The sequence below is a fragment of the Oncorhynchus tshawytscha genome, linkage group LG15 (genome assembly GCF_018296145.1).
Source record: "Oncorhynchus tshawytscha isolate Ot180627B linkage group LG15, Otsh_v2.0, whole genome shotgun sequence".
Taxonomy (NCBI): domain Eukaryota; kingdom Metazoa; phylum Chordata; class Actinopteri; order Salmoniformes; family Salmonidae; genus Oncorhynchus; species Oncorhynchus tshawytscha.
In genome coordinates, this window is record NC_056443.1 from 9,632,658 (window position 1) to 9,650,931 (window position 18,274).

Below are 18,274 nucleotides of genomic sequence, written 5' to 3' on the forward strand. Positions count from 1 at the left end.
TTCCCAGACAAAGTGAACTGGGGAATGATGCTAAGTAGGAGAACAATATCCTTACAGAGATACACTTTAATCAACCATTTACTGCACTCTCTCTGACTCAATGGAGTTAAATTAATAAATTCTATAAGATGATGTTATAATCCTTATATCATATGCATATTACAGTAGTATCTAGTAGTCTGTTATGTTGTTGTTGATACCAGATAAGACATGCATATTTGATGTAAACTAAGAGGATGGGGATTCAGAATGCTTTTAAGATGTGTTGATTTTTCAGGAGGTTGCAGAAGAGTTTAGGCGGTTTAGACATCGAGGTTATTCGTGGCAGTTTCCATGCAAGATGATATGGTCCAATAACACTTCAGTGTTCAGCTCTGCTGTATTTAGAATCATCGGTACCCATGCAGTTGATAGAGGTGTGTAGCAACGTATGATACTGTATGCTTCAATACATCACTGAAGGGGAAAGGGGGATACCTAGTCAGGCTGCCATAATCAACGTCCACGTTATTGACGCCCGGGGGGGGAGTTGTTGGGGGCTGGGTAGAACGGCAGATTTTCCCACCTAATAGGCTCAGGAGTCGACCCAGCAACCTTTTGGTTACTGGCCCAACGCTCTTAACCGCCGGGCTACCTGCCACCCCGACACTTATCATGGTGTTTCTACACTGAGTGCTTCTCTTTCCATGACATGGACTGAAACCGGGCGAAAGCTACGATCCCTTATTCATGTCACTTTTTAAATCCACTTCAATCAGTGTAGATGAAGGGGGGGAGACAGGTTAACACTAGAACCGCTGGGCCTCGAGGGACCCAGTTCAACAGTGTAGATGAAGGGGAGGAGACAGGTTTACACTAGAACCCCTGGGCCTCGAGGGACCCAGTTCAACAGTGTAGATGAAGGGGAGGAGACAGGTTAACACTAGAACCGCTGGGCCTCGAGGGACCAAGTTCAACTGTTTAGATGAAGGGGAGGAGACAGGTTAACACTAGAACCGCTGGGCCTCGAGGGACCAAGTTCAACAGTTTAGATGAAGGGGAGGAGACAGGTTAACACTAGAACCGCTGGGCCTCGAGGGACCCAGTTCAACAGTGTAGATGAAGGGGAGGAGACAGGTTTACACTAGAACCCCTGGGCCTCGAGGGACCCAGTTCAACAGTGTAGATGAAGGGGAGGAGACAGGTTAACACTAGAACCGCTGGGCCTCGAGGGACCCAGTTCATCAGTGTAGATGAAGGGGAGGAGACAGGTTAACACTAGAACCGCTGGGCCTCGAGGGACCCAGTTCAACAGTGTAGATGAAGGGGAGGAGACAGGTTAACACTAGAACCGATGGGCCTCGAGGGACCCAGTTCAACATAAAGAGCGGTCATTCTGACTGCAACATTCTAACAGTGTAATTCATATATTTCATATATGCCATCGCAAAAATAATCATTTGGTTGTGTTTATGAAGGCCTTGGGTGACATTAGAATATGATTAGTATTTTATTTCAACTAACACGATAGTACTTTCATTAGTTTATGCAACTGTAGGCTATATGTAAAAAAATATATACTGTATATAAGAATAAAAATGGCTCAAATTCAAGTGATCAATCAATTTTATTAGAGGAGTGCCATTGTTACAACGATGAAACAGAAAGCATATGTATTGGAACATGGTAGTAGCCTTTTCATTATATGGACAAAATAAAAATAACCCAACCACCAAGACACATGGTCAACAGACACGCAGTCAAATGATGAAAACGCAGCCTAAGCATCATTATCAGTGCCAAGTGGCCTTGATAAATAGTGAAACTCGGCAAAAAAAAGCTACGAAGGCCTCATAATGAATATGAGTGTAGATATGACAGCAGTCAAAAATAGTCAATTATTGTCAGCTCATGTTTGTGTGCATCTTCACGCAAATGACATTCATTGGATTTAGTGTGTTGTCCCTTGTCCTAACAGTTGACACAGTTTTTTTTTTAACTTTCAATAGCTTGACGCACTTTGACATACCTTTGTTTGGTTGTAGTCTCCTATTGTCTCTTTGTGTCTTGTCATTCTTCCACACTGTTGTACCACAACAGTTGTGCAGCTGCCTTATTTTGGGCAGAGGGAGGGAGCTCCTGACTCACTTTGTTCATGGTGCCGGCCAGACTTGTTTTCTTTGCAAGCAACTTGTTCGCCAATTAAAGCGAAGTGAAGCAATGGTCCATGGGGACATTTTTTTTGCCTGCTGTCCAAAATGGATATTTTCCCCGATATTGAAAGCCATTCAGCATGTACAGTTACGCTCACTGTGTAGCCTATTCCAAGTCGGCCAGAGGAGACTGATAAGACAGCTGTGATTGGGTGAACTGATATCGGTAACATACCATTTTAAGATTAGGCCTATAATTAGAATGGATCAATACAATAGAATGGCCCCGCCCTGTTCTTCATTCACAGTCGGTGTTTACGTCGCGATGCGTCGTTCTCGTCCTCTTGCTCATCAACTCACCCGTTCTCCCCATTTCTCCCCACACGCACATCGCGTCACATCACATGATTGAAGTAGAGTTGATGTGGTGGAGTTATTTTGAAATGCACATTTTTTTCTGACCCTGGCCTCTTAAGTTGTGTTAATCAGAAGATCCAGGCGGCTTTCCATCGAATACCTTCCAGGTTGCGTCATCGATCATACTCAGTGCCGGATCAAGCTTCCCCTTTCCTGTTTCACAGCCGCTGAAAAGTGAAACGGGGACAGTTCAAACTGCATCACAGTAAAGCTGTGTGCGTTTCGTCTGAATGATGATGAATGCAATATGGATTGAGACAGCAGTTGCTGATGAATTATGTCAAACCAGTGCTGTTTGGCTCATTGAGGAGCGAGGGCACATTCATTAATTATGATTCGGCATAAAACTTTGACAGAGCCACAGTGTACGGAGTAGTTCCACGGAAACCCTGCATGTTGAAAACCTTTTTTAGTAACAGCATGTTATGCATAAAAAGCAGATGAGTCATTCCCGAAGAGGTAGAAATGCTGACTTCTACAGAACAAACCCCATTACATTTCACTTGGATTTACTTGACTGAGAACACTCGTTTCCCCCTGCTAATTCTGTGTATTTAAAGCCATCCCACCAGTCCTACTGTACAGGTATGTATCCGCTTCATTTCAATATCAACTCCAGCCTCTTACCCGTTCTGCTGTATTGCAGCAGGCTACTATACGACTGCACTAAAAGACAATCAAGTTGAGCCTCTCAGCCCTGTAGCCAGGTGACTGCACGCCTACACTCTCTTCTCCACAGGTCCTGCCCTTATAAATCATTGATGCAGGAGGCGGTGGAATAACTTGCATAATTAAAGGCCTTAAATTCATTAGTCTGGTTGTCAGGGGAACAATTAAAATGAGCGGTGGTGTGCAGTGCTGTGCTGCGTAGCGGGGCTCGCTGTGTAGATCTTCCAAACTGCCGACCAAAACCAGCCATGGAGGAATATTAGCTAGCTGCTGGCCAATTTAGAGGGAGAGACGAATGAAGAAAATATGAGAAAATCTGAAGCAGAGGAACGAGCGAAATGATATTGGTTTGAGTAACCATAGAGAGAGAATGAGAGGGAGCGAAAAGAGAGAGAAAGAATAAGCAGGAATAGAGAGATGGAGAGAATATGGAGAGAGAGAGAGAGGGTGCGGAGTCAGCAAAAGTGACAGAGAATGAGGCTCCGCAATGGGCAGAAGCAACACAAGGCTGTGTGTTGTTGTTGTTGAACAGCGGAAATGCTCCATCCTGTTGCTCCCTGTGCTCCTTGTGTTAAGTTGGTGAAAAGCCAGTAAGGAGGACAGAGGGGAGAGAGTGTCAAAGTGGTGGCAGGCAGGCTGGCAGCCCTGAATACTCTTGTGTGTTACTGTGTAGAATAGCAATGAAGCAGGGGTTTGCCTAATTGTGGCCCTGGAGTGGCTGTGAGGCTGTGCTGTGCCATGGGCTTCATCCACATGAAAGGGAGGGCAAGGCGGACATGCCCTAAGCACTGTGGAATCTCCCCCCAAACTTAATGGGTTTCTCGTCTTAGATTATTGATCAAGCCTTGACTGTGCCATGTTAAAACATAATGTGACTGTGGAAGGATTTCAGTGTTGTTACAAGACTGCTGCCTCTGTATTCCTGTGGTTTGAGCTGTGACAGGCGAATCTGTTCGAGGAATGTGTGTGTGTGTGTGTGTGTGTGTGTATGGATATTGTAGTTTGGGGGAATTAAACCCTTGCCATCTTGGGCCACAAAGTGCCGTAGCTTCTCCTTTTAGCAGGCCGGCGAAATATGTACCAGTTTCTAAATTCAAGAATATATTGACCTGAAACATTTCAGAATGACAGGATCAGTGGTCTGGTTGACCAAAAGCCTTTTCCACTTCCTTGAAAACCGGAGCAATATCTAGCATGGCATCAAGGAAATATGGAACGATATGAAAATGAAAAAATACTGAAAATAGAAGCAGGGGTTTTATTCCAAGGCCACAGTCTGCAATTGTACATCTATTGGTTGTTTTCCAATATATTAGATGGAGACGACACCGACGCTTTCTCTTTATTATTTATTCTTAAAGCATACCGTAGTCTGACTCATGTGTGTGTGTGTGTGTGTGTGTGTGCACGTGAGTCACATCTTACTACATGTCAAGTATTCAAGATGCGTCACATTAATTCTAAACATTTGTGTGGGCTTCTTCTGTTCCCAGGCCTGGCTGTATCTCTCCAGTTGCTGCACGGGGACATAGAACAGCTGAGGAGAGAGTACATGGTGTTGTTCACCAGAGGAGTGTCCATCACCAAGAAACTGGGCTTCTCTGACATCATCATGCCAGGTAAGAAACCACCCACGCAGCTAACCTCTTCTTTGGTCAAAACATAACGACGTCTGTTCTGCACTGCTTTTGCAGGTAAATCCACACGCGTGGCCAATGTACACCGCCAGCTTCACGGAAATGGTTCGCTACCACAGACGGCGAGTCACGTGGCCTGCTACAGTAGGCAGACAGGCATCGAGGCATTCAGTTACTGATCGATTGAACGTTAGAACGGGCAAAACAAGTGACCTAAGCCGCTTTGAGCGTTGTACGGTCGTCGGTGCCAGGCGCGCCAAAGCCAGTATCTCAGAAACGGCCCGCCCTCCTGGGCTTTTCACGTACAACGGTGTCTAAGGTTTACAGAGAATGGTGCGACAAACAAAAAACTGTCAGCGGCAGTCCTGTGGGCACAAACAGCTTGTTGATGAGAGAGGTTGAAGGAGAATTGTAAGAATTGTGCAAGCTAACAGGAGGGCCACAAACCGACAAATAACGGCACCGTACAACAGTGGTGTGCAGAACGGCATCTCTGAACTTTTCCTGGAAAAAGGTTAGGTCCGTTGATAACAATTGAGCAACAATTGAATGCCAGGCCTAATAAACTGTCTGGTGAGTGTGTATTGGCATGAATGACTGTACACAGTAAAGTGTACAGTAAAACTTACTTGCAAAACAGACAAAGCCATTGTTTGAAAGAAGAAAAAAAGTGATGTGAACGTCCATTCACATTAAAAAGAAACCGATTGCTGTGTGTCCCCTAGTGTTTTGCCTTCTACAGCAGCTCAAGATTTATATTCACAATCTTTGTCAGAGTCTGCTCCCACTTTCACTGTGCCCCTGGGCTAGGGATTTTAGTGTGTGTACGCTCCTGTAGGCAAAGGATTATAGTCAAGTCTCTCCAGGCTGTGTGTGTGTGTGTGTGAGAGAGAGAGTTGATCTCTCTGGGTTGAGTTGAACCCTGGAAGCCATTAGATAGAGATGTGGAGAGCTATTTGTGCGCACACACACACACACACACACACACACACACACACACACACACACACACACACACAGTGGCTGGAAGAAGACAAATTCTTCTCGTTTCCTTTCTGTGGCTAACTATTCTCTGAAGTGGATACGGACCTGTCTTCTCTCGTGCAGATGTTGCCTTGCTGCATTGTGCTACCTCTCCAAAAACCCTATTTATAAAATGTGTACCACTACTTCTCGGCTATCTCCTTCCCAAGACTGCCCTACAAAGGCTGCCTTTGAGCGTATACATGTGTCCTTTCCTGTAATTATTCTCTAGGCTGTGAAGTTAGACAGACCTCCTCAGGAGTCTGTTTTCATACGAGGCAGCTACTAGCTACTCTTGAATGTCTGTGTGTGTGTGTGTGTGTGTGTGTGTACACTTGTCTCAGTACAGGTTGAACACTTCACTGGCTCAGATAGTATTGTGTTGCTGTACCCAACTGAACTAACACTTCCCACCAGCTCAGAATGTAAGTGGGGGGGATGTAATTCTCCTTATCTCACAAAGTAAATGAAGAGCGTCTGGTTTAACTGTCACACCTTGTGGTCCGGGGTACCGGGTGATGAGGTAATAGAATAGCACATGAATGTGTTATCACTAGATGACTGTGTGTGTAGCATCCGTGTCACCCGTCTGAATCATACTGCAGGAAGCACCTGGCGTCTTGAATGCTATAGTCGCTTAGCCGTACTGTGACCATACATCCACTCTACTTACAGAGCCCCACACACTCCTAAAAGTGCAGGCGCAAGTGAAAACCAAGCACGTTGATTTATTCGTAATATTTGACGTGTTATTGTCAGCTATACGAAATATGCAGGGAGGGTGCCGCTATACGCCTTTTTTCCAGCCGTTGGGATGTCGATGTTTTTGTGGAGTGTTCATATTCAGAACCGTCAAACCCGTCTGCCCTGAAAACAGACCTGTGCCCTGTGCCAACCCTGTCACTTCCATGTCTGCCACTGGGGTGAAGAGGTCACCCTATCCTTGCTGACAGTGTGATGTGTCGATGCCTTCTCTTTGCTGTAAAACAGACTTTTCTCCTTAACGTATTTAACTCTAACATGTATGTGTATATCATACATGTAAATGACCACTGAACAGCAGGAAAAAAAATTCCAGGTTCGGTTTACGTGCAATCATATTAACATCCATATACTTAATCCGAGTGACGAGGAGGATTATTTAAGATGCTCTTTGAAGAGGTATGGTCTCAGATGTATTCGGAAGATGGGCAGGGACTCTGCTGTCCTAGCTTCAGGGGGAAGCTGGTTCCACCATTGCAGTGCCAGGACAGAAAAGAGCGTGGTCTGGGCTGAGGGGGAGCTTCCCTCCCGTGGGGTGGGAGGTCCAAGAGACCTGAGGTGGCAGAACGGAGTGTACTGCTTTGATGTTTGCAGAGAATGACAGGGTGTTATTCAGAGTCACGCCAAGGTTCTTTGCACGCTGGGAGGACTGTACTCTGGAGTTGTCAACCGTGATAGAGAGGTCTTTGAGCGGGCAGGCCTTCCCTGGGAGGAAGAGCAGTTCCATCTTGTTGAGGTTGAGCTTGATATGACGGAGCCGAGTGACTAGGTGTATAGAGAAAAGAGGGCCAAGCCCTGGGGTACACCAGTAGAGAGAGTACAGAATGCAGACACAGATGCTCTTCACGTCACCTGGTAGGAGCGGTCTGCCAGGTAGGATGCAATCCAAGAGTGTGCAGTGCCTGAAGCGCCCAGCGCCCAGCCCCCAGAGGGTGGAGAGGAGGATCTGATGGTTCATGGTGTCAAAGGCAGTGGATAGATCTAGGAGGATGAGAGAGAGTCAGCTTTGGCCGTGTGGAGAGCCTCCGTGACACAGTCTCGGTTGAGTGACCCGTCTTAAAAGTCTGACTGGTTAGGATCAAGAAGATAGTTGAGAGTGAGAGAACTAGAAAGTTGATCAGAGACGGCACGCTCAAGTGTTTTGGTGAGAAAACAAAAAAAGGGATACAGGTCTAAAGTTTGATGTCAGATGAGTCAAGTGTTTGAGGGGAGCAACTCGGGCCATTTTGAAGTCAGAGGGGGACGCAGCCAGTGGTCAGGGATGAGGGAAGTGAGGAATGGAAGGTCTCAAGAGATGGTTTGGAGAAGGGAGGAGGGGTTGAGTAGCCTGGTTGTCAGGTAGCCAGACCTCACTAGTCGCAGGATATCATCTGGAGAGAGAGGAGAGAAAGAGTTCAAGGCATATCGTAGTTGTGTGAGGGAGACAGGCGGACTTTAGAGGCCGAGTGAATGAGTAGGGGATGTAGTCAACCTTTACTCTGCAGAGAGGGAGGAGGATTATTATATGTAACTAGGCAAGTCAGTTAAGAACAAATTCTTATTTACAATGACAGCCTAGGAACAGTGGGTTAACTGCCTTGTTCAGGGGTAGAATGACAGAGTTTTACCTTGTCAGCTCAGGGATTCGATCTAGCGACCTTTCGGTTCCTGGCTCAACGCTCTAACCACTAGACTACCTGCCGATTAAGGAGAGAGGAGAAGGTGGAAAGGAGTTTCCTAGAGTTAGAGGCAGAATCTTGACATTTTAAAGTGACTTTAGCCACGTACAGAGGAATACATAGGAAGAGAAGGTAGATAGGAGTGAAAGGATGATAGGTCCTCCGGAAGTTTCGTTTTCCTAAATGTTTGCTCAGCTGCCCGCAGCCCTGTTCTGTAAGCTCGCAATGAGTCACTCAGCCACAGAGAAGGAGGGGAAGGCCGATCCGGCCTGGAGGAAAGGGGACAGTGCGAGTCATAGGATGCGGAAAGGGAGGAGAGTAGGGTCGAAGAGGCATAATCAGGAGACAGGAGGGAGAAGGATTTAGCAGATGGGAGAGAGAACATAGGATAGAAGAGGAGAGGAGAGAGAAGTGAGAGAGCGAGCGAAGATTGTGACGGAGCATGAGCATCTGGGTAGGGGCTGAACGGTTAGGGTTAGAGGAAAGGGAGGCGGAAAAAGAAGTAAAGTAATCAGAGACCTGGAGAAGGGTTGCAGTGAGATTAGTACGCAAACAGCCTCTAGTAAAGATGAGGTCAAGCATATTGCCTGCCTTGTGAGTTGGAGGGGATTGAGAAAGGGTGAGGTGAAACGAGGTAAGGATGGGAAAGAAATGAATCGATGGCAGACGTTGGGAGGTTGAAGTTGCCAAGTACGAAGAGCGGTGAGCCATCATCAGGAAAGGAGCTCATCAGGATGTCAATCTCATTGAGGAAATCTCCAAGGGCACCTGGTGGGCGATAGATGACAATAATGTGAAGCTTGAGTGGCAGTGACAGCATGGAATTCAAATGAAGAGACGGACTGGTGAGAGAGGGAGGAAAGAGAAAATCTCCACTTAGAAATGAGCAGACCTGTGCCACCACCGCGACAACTAGATGCTCTCGCACTGTGAGGAAACAGTCAGATGAAGGAAGAACAGCTGGAGTAGCAGTGTTCTCTGGGGGATCCAGTTCTCCATCACGGCCAAACAAGTCAAGGGATTGAAAGGCAGCATAAGCGGAGATGATTGGCAGTTCCAAACGCTGCCAGGGAAGCCAGAATATCACATGGGTTGCGCGCGCAGGGGACACTAAATTAGAAGGGTTGCGGCCAAGGGGTGGGGAGCATCTGTAAAAGTCTACAGGGAGAGGTCCGAACAGATATGGAAAACACACACATAGTTGACAAAGCTACAAAAGAGTACAAAGTTGATTTGTCTGTAAACAACTAGGTAAGATACTCAAGTGAGAGAGTGGTGTGGCGCCTTCCTCAAACAACTCGGGAGAAGCGTCTTTGTTTCGTCGACGTTAAGCCGCTGCTAAGAAGCCAGGGGAGACTGAAGAATTGACAATAATTGCTCATTGTCTAGCAGAGGTGGAGAATACACCACCTCGTACTAATTGCTGACTGCCCTAGGAGAGGTGAAACCGCTCCCCCTACAATACAGCCACTGATTACCAAAACAAGTAACAGATTGCCCTGCCATTGCTCTGCCCCTTGATCCTGGTTGTGTCAACAACTATCTGAAAATGATGAGCAGTCAGCAGTTCACACACCAAGTAGACCACTGGGAAGACAGGCGGCACCGCTTAAAGTAGATGGCCCCAGCTGGCATAAAGACAGTACTAGACCACAACAGACAAAGATTTTTAAAAAAGTGTATTTCTCACTCCTGGTAGTATCAGCAATCCTCTAGCTATAGAATGAAGCAAGTGACTAATGTTTTTATACTTGAAAATATAATCAACTAAACACTAGATGAGTATGCCTGTTATTTCCACCGGTAAAAAGAAGGAAGCGTCGGTTCGGTTGACCTGTATCCAGAGTGCAACATTCTTTCTGCTTGAACCACTCTGTTCGCCCTCCTGCAGGAGAGATGAGGAATGACCTTTACGTGACGCTGGAGAAAGGAGAGTTTGAGAAAGGAGGGAAGAGCGTTGCCAGGAACGTGGAGATCACGGTCTACGTGCTGGACATCGACGGCCAGGTCATGAAGGTAAGATCATCCATTCCTTACGGTTTTCCATATTACAGGCATGATTGTGTTCTCGTCGTTGTGTTTTTGTGACCTGGTTCAATCAGACTGAGCGAGGCAAATGTTGTCTAATGCTGAAGGCCTATATGGGTACAGATGAACAGGTATTGGTTGTGTGATTTATCTATCTGCCTCAGCTAGATGTGAGATGAGGATGGGTTTTGGCACATGGTGTTGGTCATTGGTAGGGTACTAGTTTTCTCTGTAAAACACTGTGGTTTCCTGATCAGACAGGATGCTGCAGCCATACGCAGAAAATAAATTTGATTCTGCTGCTGCTAGAGCTCACCCCTGCATGCAACCCTGTCACTCTCTCAGCCAGAGCGAGAGACTGAGATTGCTGTGCGTCACCGGTCCGGTACACAGTGTGTGTGTCCTGCAATCTCCCTCCTCCTCTCTCCATCTCTTGCTTTCATCTCCACTGCCTATTAATGCCGCTCTCACCCCACTCTCTCCTCACTCCTCTGCCCTCTCTTATCTACCCCTCCGCTCTTTCCTCTTTCCTCTCCCCCTTATCCCTCCCCTCCCTCCCTCCCTTCTCTCCCTACCTCCCTCTCCCCTCTCTTTATCCTCCTCCGTCTTTCTCTCTCTCCTCCAGAGTTATGTAGCGGCTGGTTCAGGGGAGCCTGGTGGGGATGAGTACCACTCCTTTGTGCTCTACCACAACAACAGTCCCCGCTGGGCTGAGCAGATCAAACTACCCATCCCTGTGGACATGTTCAGGGGCGCGCATGTCCGCTTTGAGTTCAGACACTGCTCCAGTAAGACACTACTCCACCACTACTCTGGGATAATGTATTGTGGGGGGTGTAAGAGGGTTGCGTGTGTGTGTGCGTTTGTCTGTTTCTTTGTCTGTGCCTCTGCGTGTGTTTCTGTGCGTGTATCTGCCTGTGTGCGTGTGTGTGTGGACTCCAATATATACTACTGACATTGGGAATGTAGTCAGAGTGAACTCTTATCTCTCTAAAGGAACTTTTAATTTGGGCAGCACAGCCAGTGATATTATGGTTGTGGTGTGTTTGCTGTTAACTAGGTGCTCTTTTAGCCCACTATCGAGGCTAGCCTGCCAAGAGAATAGATGACATACACAACTGAAGCACAAGTCAAAAAAACATTACAATAACTTTACCCACACCGCCGCCGCAACCTACTGTATCTCACACACATCTAATGCTAATATCTTACATTTGGTGGCGGCTCCAGTGATTGCAGTTTTAGAGGTTCTTCTTGGTTTCTATGGTAACATCTATCTGTTGAGACTGTGGGGTCAGTGTTGCCAACTATTTGTCATTGATAACTGCCATTTGCTCCTTGATTTGTCGCTAGAAGTCCCTAGATGACGTTATTCCGTTGCCACGACGATGTCACAGCACAAATTTACCTTGCTGCGGCACATCTACGGTCCCTGATGTAGTGTTTCCCCCGCTCTCCCACCTGTGCTTCTCTGCCTGTGTGGAGGGGTCTGAAAACTCTATAAAATATAGCGCTAAATTAGCAACACTGTGTGGGGCAGAAGCCGTAAGGTCAGAGGTCACAGTTGGGTCAGAGTTCAGGGGGGAGATTTAAAGAGATCTGTGGGCGTATTTAGATTGAAGAGAGTTGCAGCAGATTTCAATAGACATAATATGTACATAAACCTTTCAATTGACATTAGCATCGGACTGTCATGATATTGTAAGCTTATGAAGTATGCCGGGAGGGTGCCACTGTACAGTACAGTGTGACTCAGCTATTCACAAGCATGTGCGGACAATAATAAATAAATACAATTATCGCCCGTACATTCATTATATTTTAACTTCAAGACAAAAGCCGTTTCTGCTAGCTAGCTCATAATGTTCGCATATAAAAAATGAAGGGTTACCCCTCCCATATGAATATACTATCTTACAGCATTAGAACAAACCAGGCTTCAATTTTATCAAGATCATATAAATCATAAAATTGCAACTGACAATGTGAGTAATTCACTGGGGAGTGGACATCAGCTGTTTAACGTGACTCAGTGCAGCCAACCAGGCAGAGTTGACCTCTTTTGTTGCTTCTTAAAGCTATGACAACAATTTCTAAATGACATAGGCTGTTACTGCAATTTAAGTTAACTCAATAAAACAAGTTTAAAAAATAAGGATATGTCTATGTCTATATATTTCAGCTGTTTCAAAAACATTGCTCTGTTGTTACGATGTTTACTGTAGGAGTGTTAGGCTCAACGAGACAGTTCTATGTACACTGCCCTGCTTGGAGGGGGGACAACTGTCAGACAAATGTCGCGCGCTACCTCCTACGGTTAGTGGTCGAGACGTGAGCATTTCACAGCTTTACATTACAGTAATTAGTCTAGTCTCTGCCCCCCCCCCCTCCGATACCTCTCGAGAATCTCCTTAAACTTTCAAAAAAGGGCTTGTGCCTCAGAATCTCCTCATATTCCTCTTCCAGGCCTGTAGTTGAGCGAGTCTCAGTATGTCACCCTCTCCCACGACACCGAGGAACAATTCCCACGTGACGTCCACTCCCTGCTCTGACACTCGCGGGTGTTGTTTTTAAACCCGCTACCGTAATAAAGGCACCATTTTCCCTCACTTCCTCCAAGGCTCTAAACACAGCGATAGAGCTTCCAGGTTTAATGGATGCATAACACAGGAGACTGCCGAGGGGAGGATGGCTCAAAATAATGTCTGGAATGGAGTGAATTGGAATGCTATCCTCCCCAATTAAGGTGCCACCAGCCACATGTGATGCGTACGTCTTGCACTCTATAGCATAGCTGTCTGATTGTAGAGTACTAGAGAGTAGCGGTGATAGTGTGTTTCCCGATAGTGACGTTGGATGTGTGCGGTGTTCCACAGCGAAAGACAAAGGGGAGAAGAAGCTGTTTGGCTACTCCTTCATTCATCTGATGCAGGAGGACGGACGGACATTGCCGGACGGCACCCACGAGCTCATCATTCATAAGGTACTGTACACACACGCGCGCGCACACACACACACACACACACAATCACTTCTCACCTGTCCACCATGATAGTCGTCACTTAGGTAGGCGTTTCACATTAGTGGAGGATGAGTCGATCCACACTGTTTCATGTAAAGCTCTGTGAGACCTTGAGGGAAAAAAAGCGCTGTAATAAGCCAGTCCCATTACCATGATTGATTGTGGCTGCTTGGCTCCAGAGCGGTGGCCAGGTGAGTCAGATGCTTCAGCAATGAGGAGGCTAGCAGGATGATGAGTTATATCTGTTTATGTAATGTCCACTAACCATGAGACATGGGCAGAGCTGTGTGTGTGTGTGTGTGTGTGTGTCGGGAGGGAGGGGGAGGGGGAGAGGGGGGGTATTTTCTGTCCTCACGCATGCCCAAATACACACGTGCGCACACACACACACACACACATCACATGCTCACACTGCTATTTCCCGCTGATACTTTTCCAGTTTATACTCTGTCATAAACAGGCGCTTGCCATCCCAGCTTGTTTTCATTACTACCCCAGTAAGCTCTCCACTTAACCCATGGCCTGTCCAAAGCAAACAGCATTTAAACCAACCCTCAGGCATAGTCAATTAAACACAGCTCTGCGTTATGGGGCCTGTTGCCTGTTTTGGGCTGTAGCTCTGGGTAATTGTAGGTTGAGATCGACAGGGCTAGGGAACATAAGCTGCAGAGATTACAGAGCACACAATAGTTCTCTGCAGGCTAGCAAGGAGCTGTTCTGCGAGACGGGGAAGGCTAGTTAGCACTGAGGCTGTGGGTTAAGAGAGCGATAGGAAGGGGTACAGAGCACTGTAGGTGGTCTGTTAGTGTTATAAAAAGAAAGGCATGGTAAGAGAGCATGCACAGGTGTTGGATAGTCTGAACTCTTCGGAGACAGAGAATGAGACACAGGCAGGGGTAAAGAGGTTTTGGCCTGAAAGAGAGACAATATAATCCAAGGTACTGCAGAGAGACAGACAGGTTGTAGGTTGTCTAGACCAGTGGTTCCCAAACTTGTTGTAGTCCCGTACCCCTTCAATTATTCAACCTCCAGCTGCGTACCCCCTCTAGCACCAGGGTTAGCACACTCTCAAATGTTTTTTTTCCATCATTGTAAGCCTGCCACACACACTATACGATACATTTATTAAACATAAGAATGAGTGTGAGTTTTTGTCACAACCCAGCTCGTAGGAAGTGACAAAGAGCTCTTATAGGACCAGGGCACAAATAATAATATAATAATAATCAATAATTTTGCTCTTTATTTAACCATCTTACATATAAAACCTTATTTATTCATTGAAATTTGTGAATAACTCACCACAGGTTAATGAGAAGGGTGTGCATGAAAGGATGCACATAATTCTGCAATGTTGGGTTGTATTGGAGAGCCTTAAATCATTTTCCATACACAGTTTGTGCCTGTATTTCATTTTCATGCTAGTGAGGGACGAGAATCCACTCAAATCAAATCAAAATCAAATGTTATTGGTCACATACACATGGTTAGCAATGTTAATGCGAGTGTAGCGAAATGCTTGTGCTTCTAGTTACGACCGTGCAGTAATATCTAACAAGTAATCTAACAATTTCACAACAACTACCTTATACACAAAAGTGTAAAGGAATGATTAAGAATATGTACATATAAATATATGGATGAGCGATGGTCGTGCGGCATAGGCAAGATGCAGTAGATGGTATAGAGTACAGTATATACATATGAGATGAGTAATGTCGGGTATGTAAACATTATATAAAGTGGCATTGTTTAAGTGACTAGTGATACATTTATTACATCCAAATGTTAATTATAAAAGACGCTGTTTAACAGTCTGATGGCCTTGAGATAGAAGCTGTTTTTCAGTCTCTCGGTCCCAGCGTTGATGCACCTGTACTGACCTCGCCTTCTGGATGATAACGGGGTGAACAGGCAATGGCTCGGGTGCTTGTTGTCCTTGATGATCTTTTTGGCCTTCCTGTGACATCAGGTGCTGTAGGTGTCTTGGAGGGCAGGTAGTTTGCCCCCGGTGATGCGTTGTGCAGACCTCACTACCCTCTGGAGAGCCTTGCGGTTGTGGGCGGAGCAGTTGCTGTACCAGGCAGTGATACAGCCCGACAGGATGCTCTCAATTGTGCATCTGTAACCTTCTTCACCACGCTGTCTGTGTGAGTGGACCATTTCAGTTTGTCCGTGATGTGTACGCCGAGGAACTTAAAACTCTCCACCTTCTCCACTACTGTCCCGTCGATGTGGATAGGGGGGGTGCTCCCTCTGCTGTTTCTTGAAGTCCACAATCATCTCCTTTGTTTTTTTGACCGTTGAGTGTGAGGTTATTTTCCTGACACCACACTCTGAGGGCCCTCACCTCCTCCCTGTAGACCGTCTCGTCGTTGTTGGTAATCAAGCTTACCACTGTAGTGTCGCCTGCAAACTTGATGATTGAGTTGGAGGCGTGCATGGCCACGCAGTCATGGGTGAACAGGGAGTAGAGGAGAGGGCCACAGTGTTGAGGATCAACGGGGTGGAGATGTTGTTTCCTACCCTCACCACCTGGGGGCGGCTCGTCAGAAAGTCCAGGACCCAGTTGCACAGGGCAGGGTCGAAACCCAGGGTCTATGGTCCACCATTGTTCCTGTTCCCAAGAAAGCTAAGGTAACTGAGCTAAACGACTACCGCCCCGTAGCACTCACATCCGTCATCATGAAGTGCTTTGAGAGACTAGTCAAGGACCATATCACCTCCACCCTACCTGACACCCTTGACCCACTCCAATTTGCTTACCGCCCAAATAGGTCCACAGACGATGCAATCTCAACCACACTGCACACTGCCCTAACCCATCTGGACAAGAGGAATACCTATGTGAGAATGCTGTTCATCGACTACAGCTCGGCATTCAACACCATAGTACCCTCCAAGCTCGTCATCAAGCTCGAGACCCTGGGTCTCGACCCCGCCCTGTGCAACTGGGTACTGGACTTCCTGACGGGCCGCCCCCAGGTGGTGAGGGTAGGCAACAACATCTCCTCCCCGCTGATCCTCAACACTGGGGCCCCACAAGGGTGCGTTCTGAGCCCTCTCCTGTACTCCCTGTTCACCCACGACTGCGTGGCCATGCACGCCTCCAACTCAATCATCAAGTTTGCGGACGACACAACAGTGGTAGGCTTGATTACCAACAACGACGAGACGGCCTACAGGGAGGAGGTGAGGGCCCTCGGAGTGTGGTGTCAGGAAAATAACCTCACACTCAACGTCAACAAAACTAAGGAGATGATTGTGGACTTCAGGAAACAGCAGAGGGAACACCCCCATCCACATCGATGGAACAGTAGTGGAGAGGGTAGCAAGTTTTAAGTTCCTCGGCATACACATCACAGACAAACTGAATTGGTCCACTCACACAGACAGCATCGTGAGGAAGGCGCAGCAGCACCTCTTCAACCTCAGGAGGCTGAAGCAATTAGGCTTGTCACCAAAAGCACTCACAAACTTCTACAGATGCACAATCGAGAGCATCCTGGCGGGCTGTATCACCGCCTGGTATGGCAACTGCACCGCCCTCAACCGTAAGGCTCTCCAGAGGGTAGTGAGGTCTGCACAACGCATCACCGGGGCAAACTACCTGCCCTCCAGGACACCTACACCACCCGATGCTACAGGAAGGCCATAAAGATCATCAAGGACATCAACCACCCGAGCCACTGCCTGTTCACCCCGCTGCCATCCAGAAGGCGAGGTCAGTACAGGTGCATCAAAGCTGGGACCGAGAGACTGAAAAACAGCTTCTATCTCAAGGCCATCAGACTGTTAAACAGCCACCACTAACATTGAGTGGCTACTGCCAACACACTGTCAATGACACTGACTCTACTCCAGCCACTTTAATCATGGGAATCGATGGGAAATGATGTAAATATATCACTAGCCACTTTAAACAATGCTACCTTATATAATGTTACTTACCCTACATTGTTCATCTCATATGCATACGTTGATACTGTACTCTATATCATCGACTGCATCCTTATGTAATACATGTATCACTAGCCACTTTAACTATGCCACTTGGTTTACATACTTATCTCATATGTATATACTGTACTCGATATCATCTACTGTATCTTGCCTATGCTGCTCTGTACCATCACTCATTCATATATCCTTATGTACATATTCTTTATCCCCTTACACTGTGTATGACAGTAGTTTTTTTTGGAATTGTTAGTTAGATTACTTGCTCGTTATTACTGCATTGTCGGAACTAGAAGCACAAGCATTTCGCTACACTCGCATTAACATCTGCTAACCATGTGTATGTGACAAATAAAATTTGATTTGATTTGATTTTTTAAATGCTGAGCTGTAATCGATGAACTGCATTCTTACATAGGTATTGTTCTTGTCCAGATGGGTTAGGGCAGTGTGGTTGCGATTGCGTCGTTTGTGGACCTATTGGGGCGGTAAGCAAATTGGAGTGGGTCTACATTGTCAGGAAGGGTGGAGGTGATATGATCCTTGACTATTCTCTCAAAGCACTTCATGATGACGGAAGTGAGTGCTACGGGGCGATAGTCATTCAGCTCAGTTACCTTAGCTTTCTTGGGAACAGGAACAATGGTGGCCCTCTTGAAGCATGTGGGAACAGCAGACTGGGATAATGATTGATTGAATATGTCCGTAAACACACCAGCCAGCTGGTCCACACATGCTCTGAGGATGTGGCTAGGGAGGAATTCTTGGCTGGGCAGCTTTGCGAGGGTTAACACTTTTAAATGTTTTACTCATGTTGGCTGCGATGATGGAGAGCCTGCAGGTTTTGGTAGCGGGCCGTGTCAGTGGCACTGTATTGTCTTGAAAGCGAGCAAAGAAGTTGTTTAATTTGTCTGGGAGCAAGACATCACTGTCCGCGATGGGGCTGGTTTTCTTTTTGTAGTCCGT

General features: G+C 46.6%; 1 protein-coding gene across 6 annotated transcripts in view; it reads left to right on the forward strand.

The window, feature by feature from the left end:
• The window catches only part of LOC112215044 (dedicator of cytokinesis protein 4-like), a 143,209-nt gene that overhangs the window by 71,428 nt on the left and 53,507 nt on the right, over positions 1-18,274 (forward strand). For all 6 annotated transcript variants that reach the window (XM_042298076.1, XM_042298080.1, XM_042298079.1 and 3 more), the window contains exons 13-16: positions 4,712-4,837; positions 10,190-10,314; positions 10,952-11,114; positions 13,203-13,309. In XM_042298076.1, the coding sequence (XP_042154010.1) occupies positions 4,712-4,837; positions 10,190-10,314; positions 10,952-11,114; positions 13,203-13,309 (521 nt within the window). The remainder of the gene's footprint in view (positions 1-4,711; positions 4,838-10,189; positions 10,315-10,951; positions 11,115-13,202; positions 13,310-18,274) is intronic.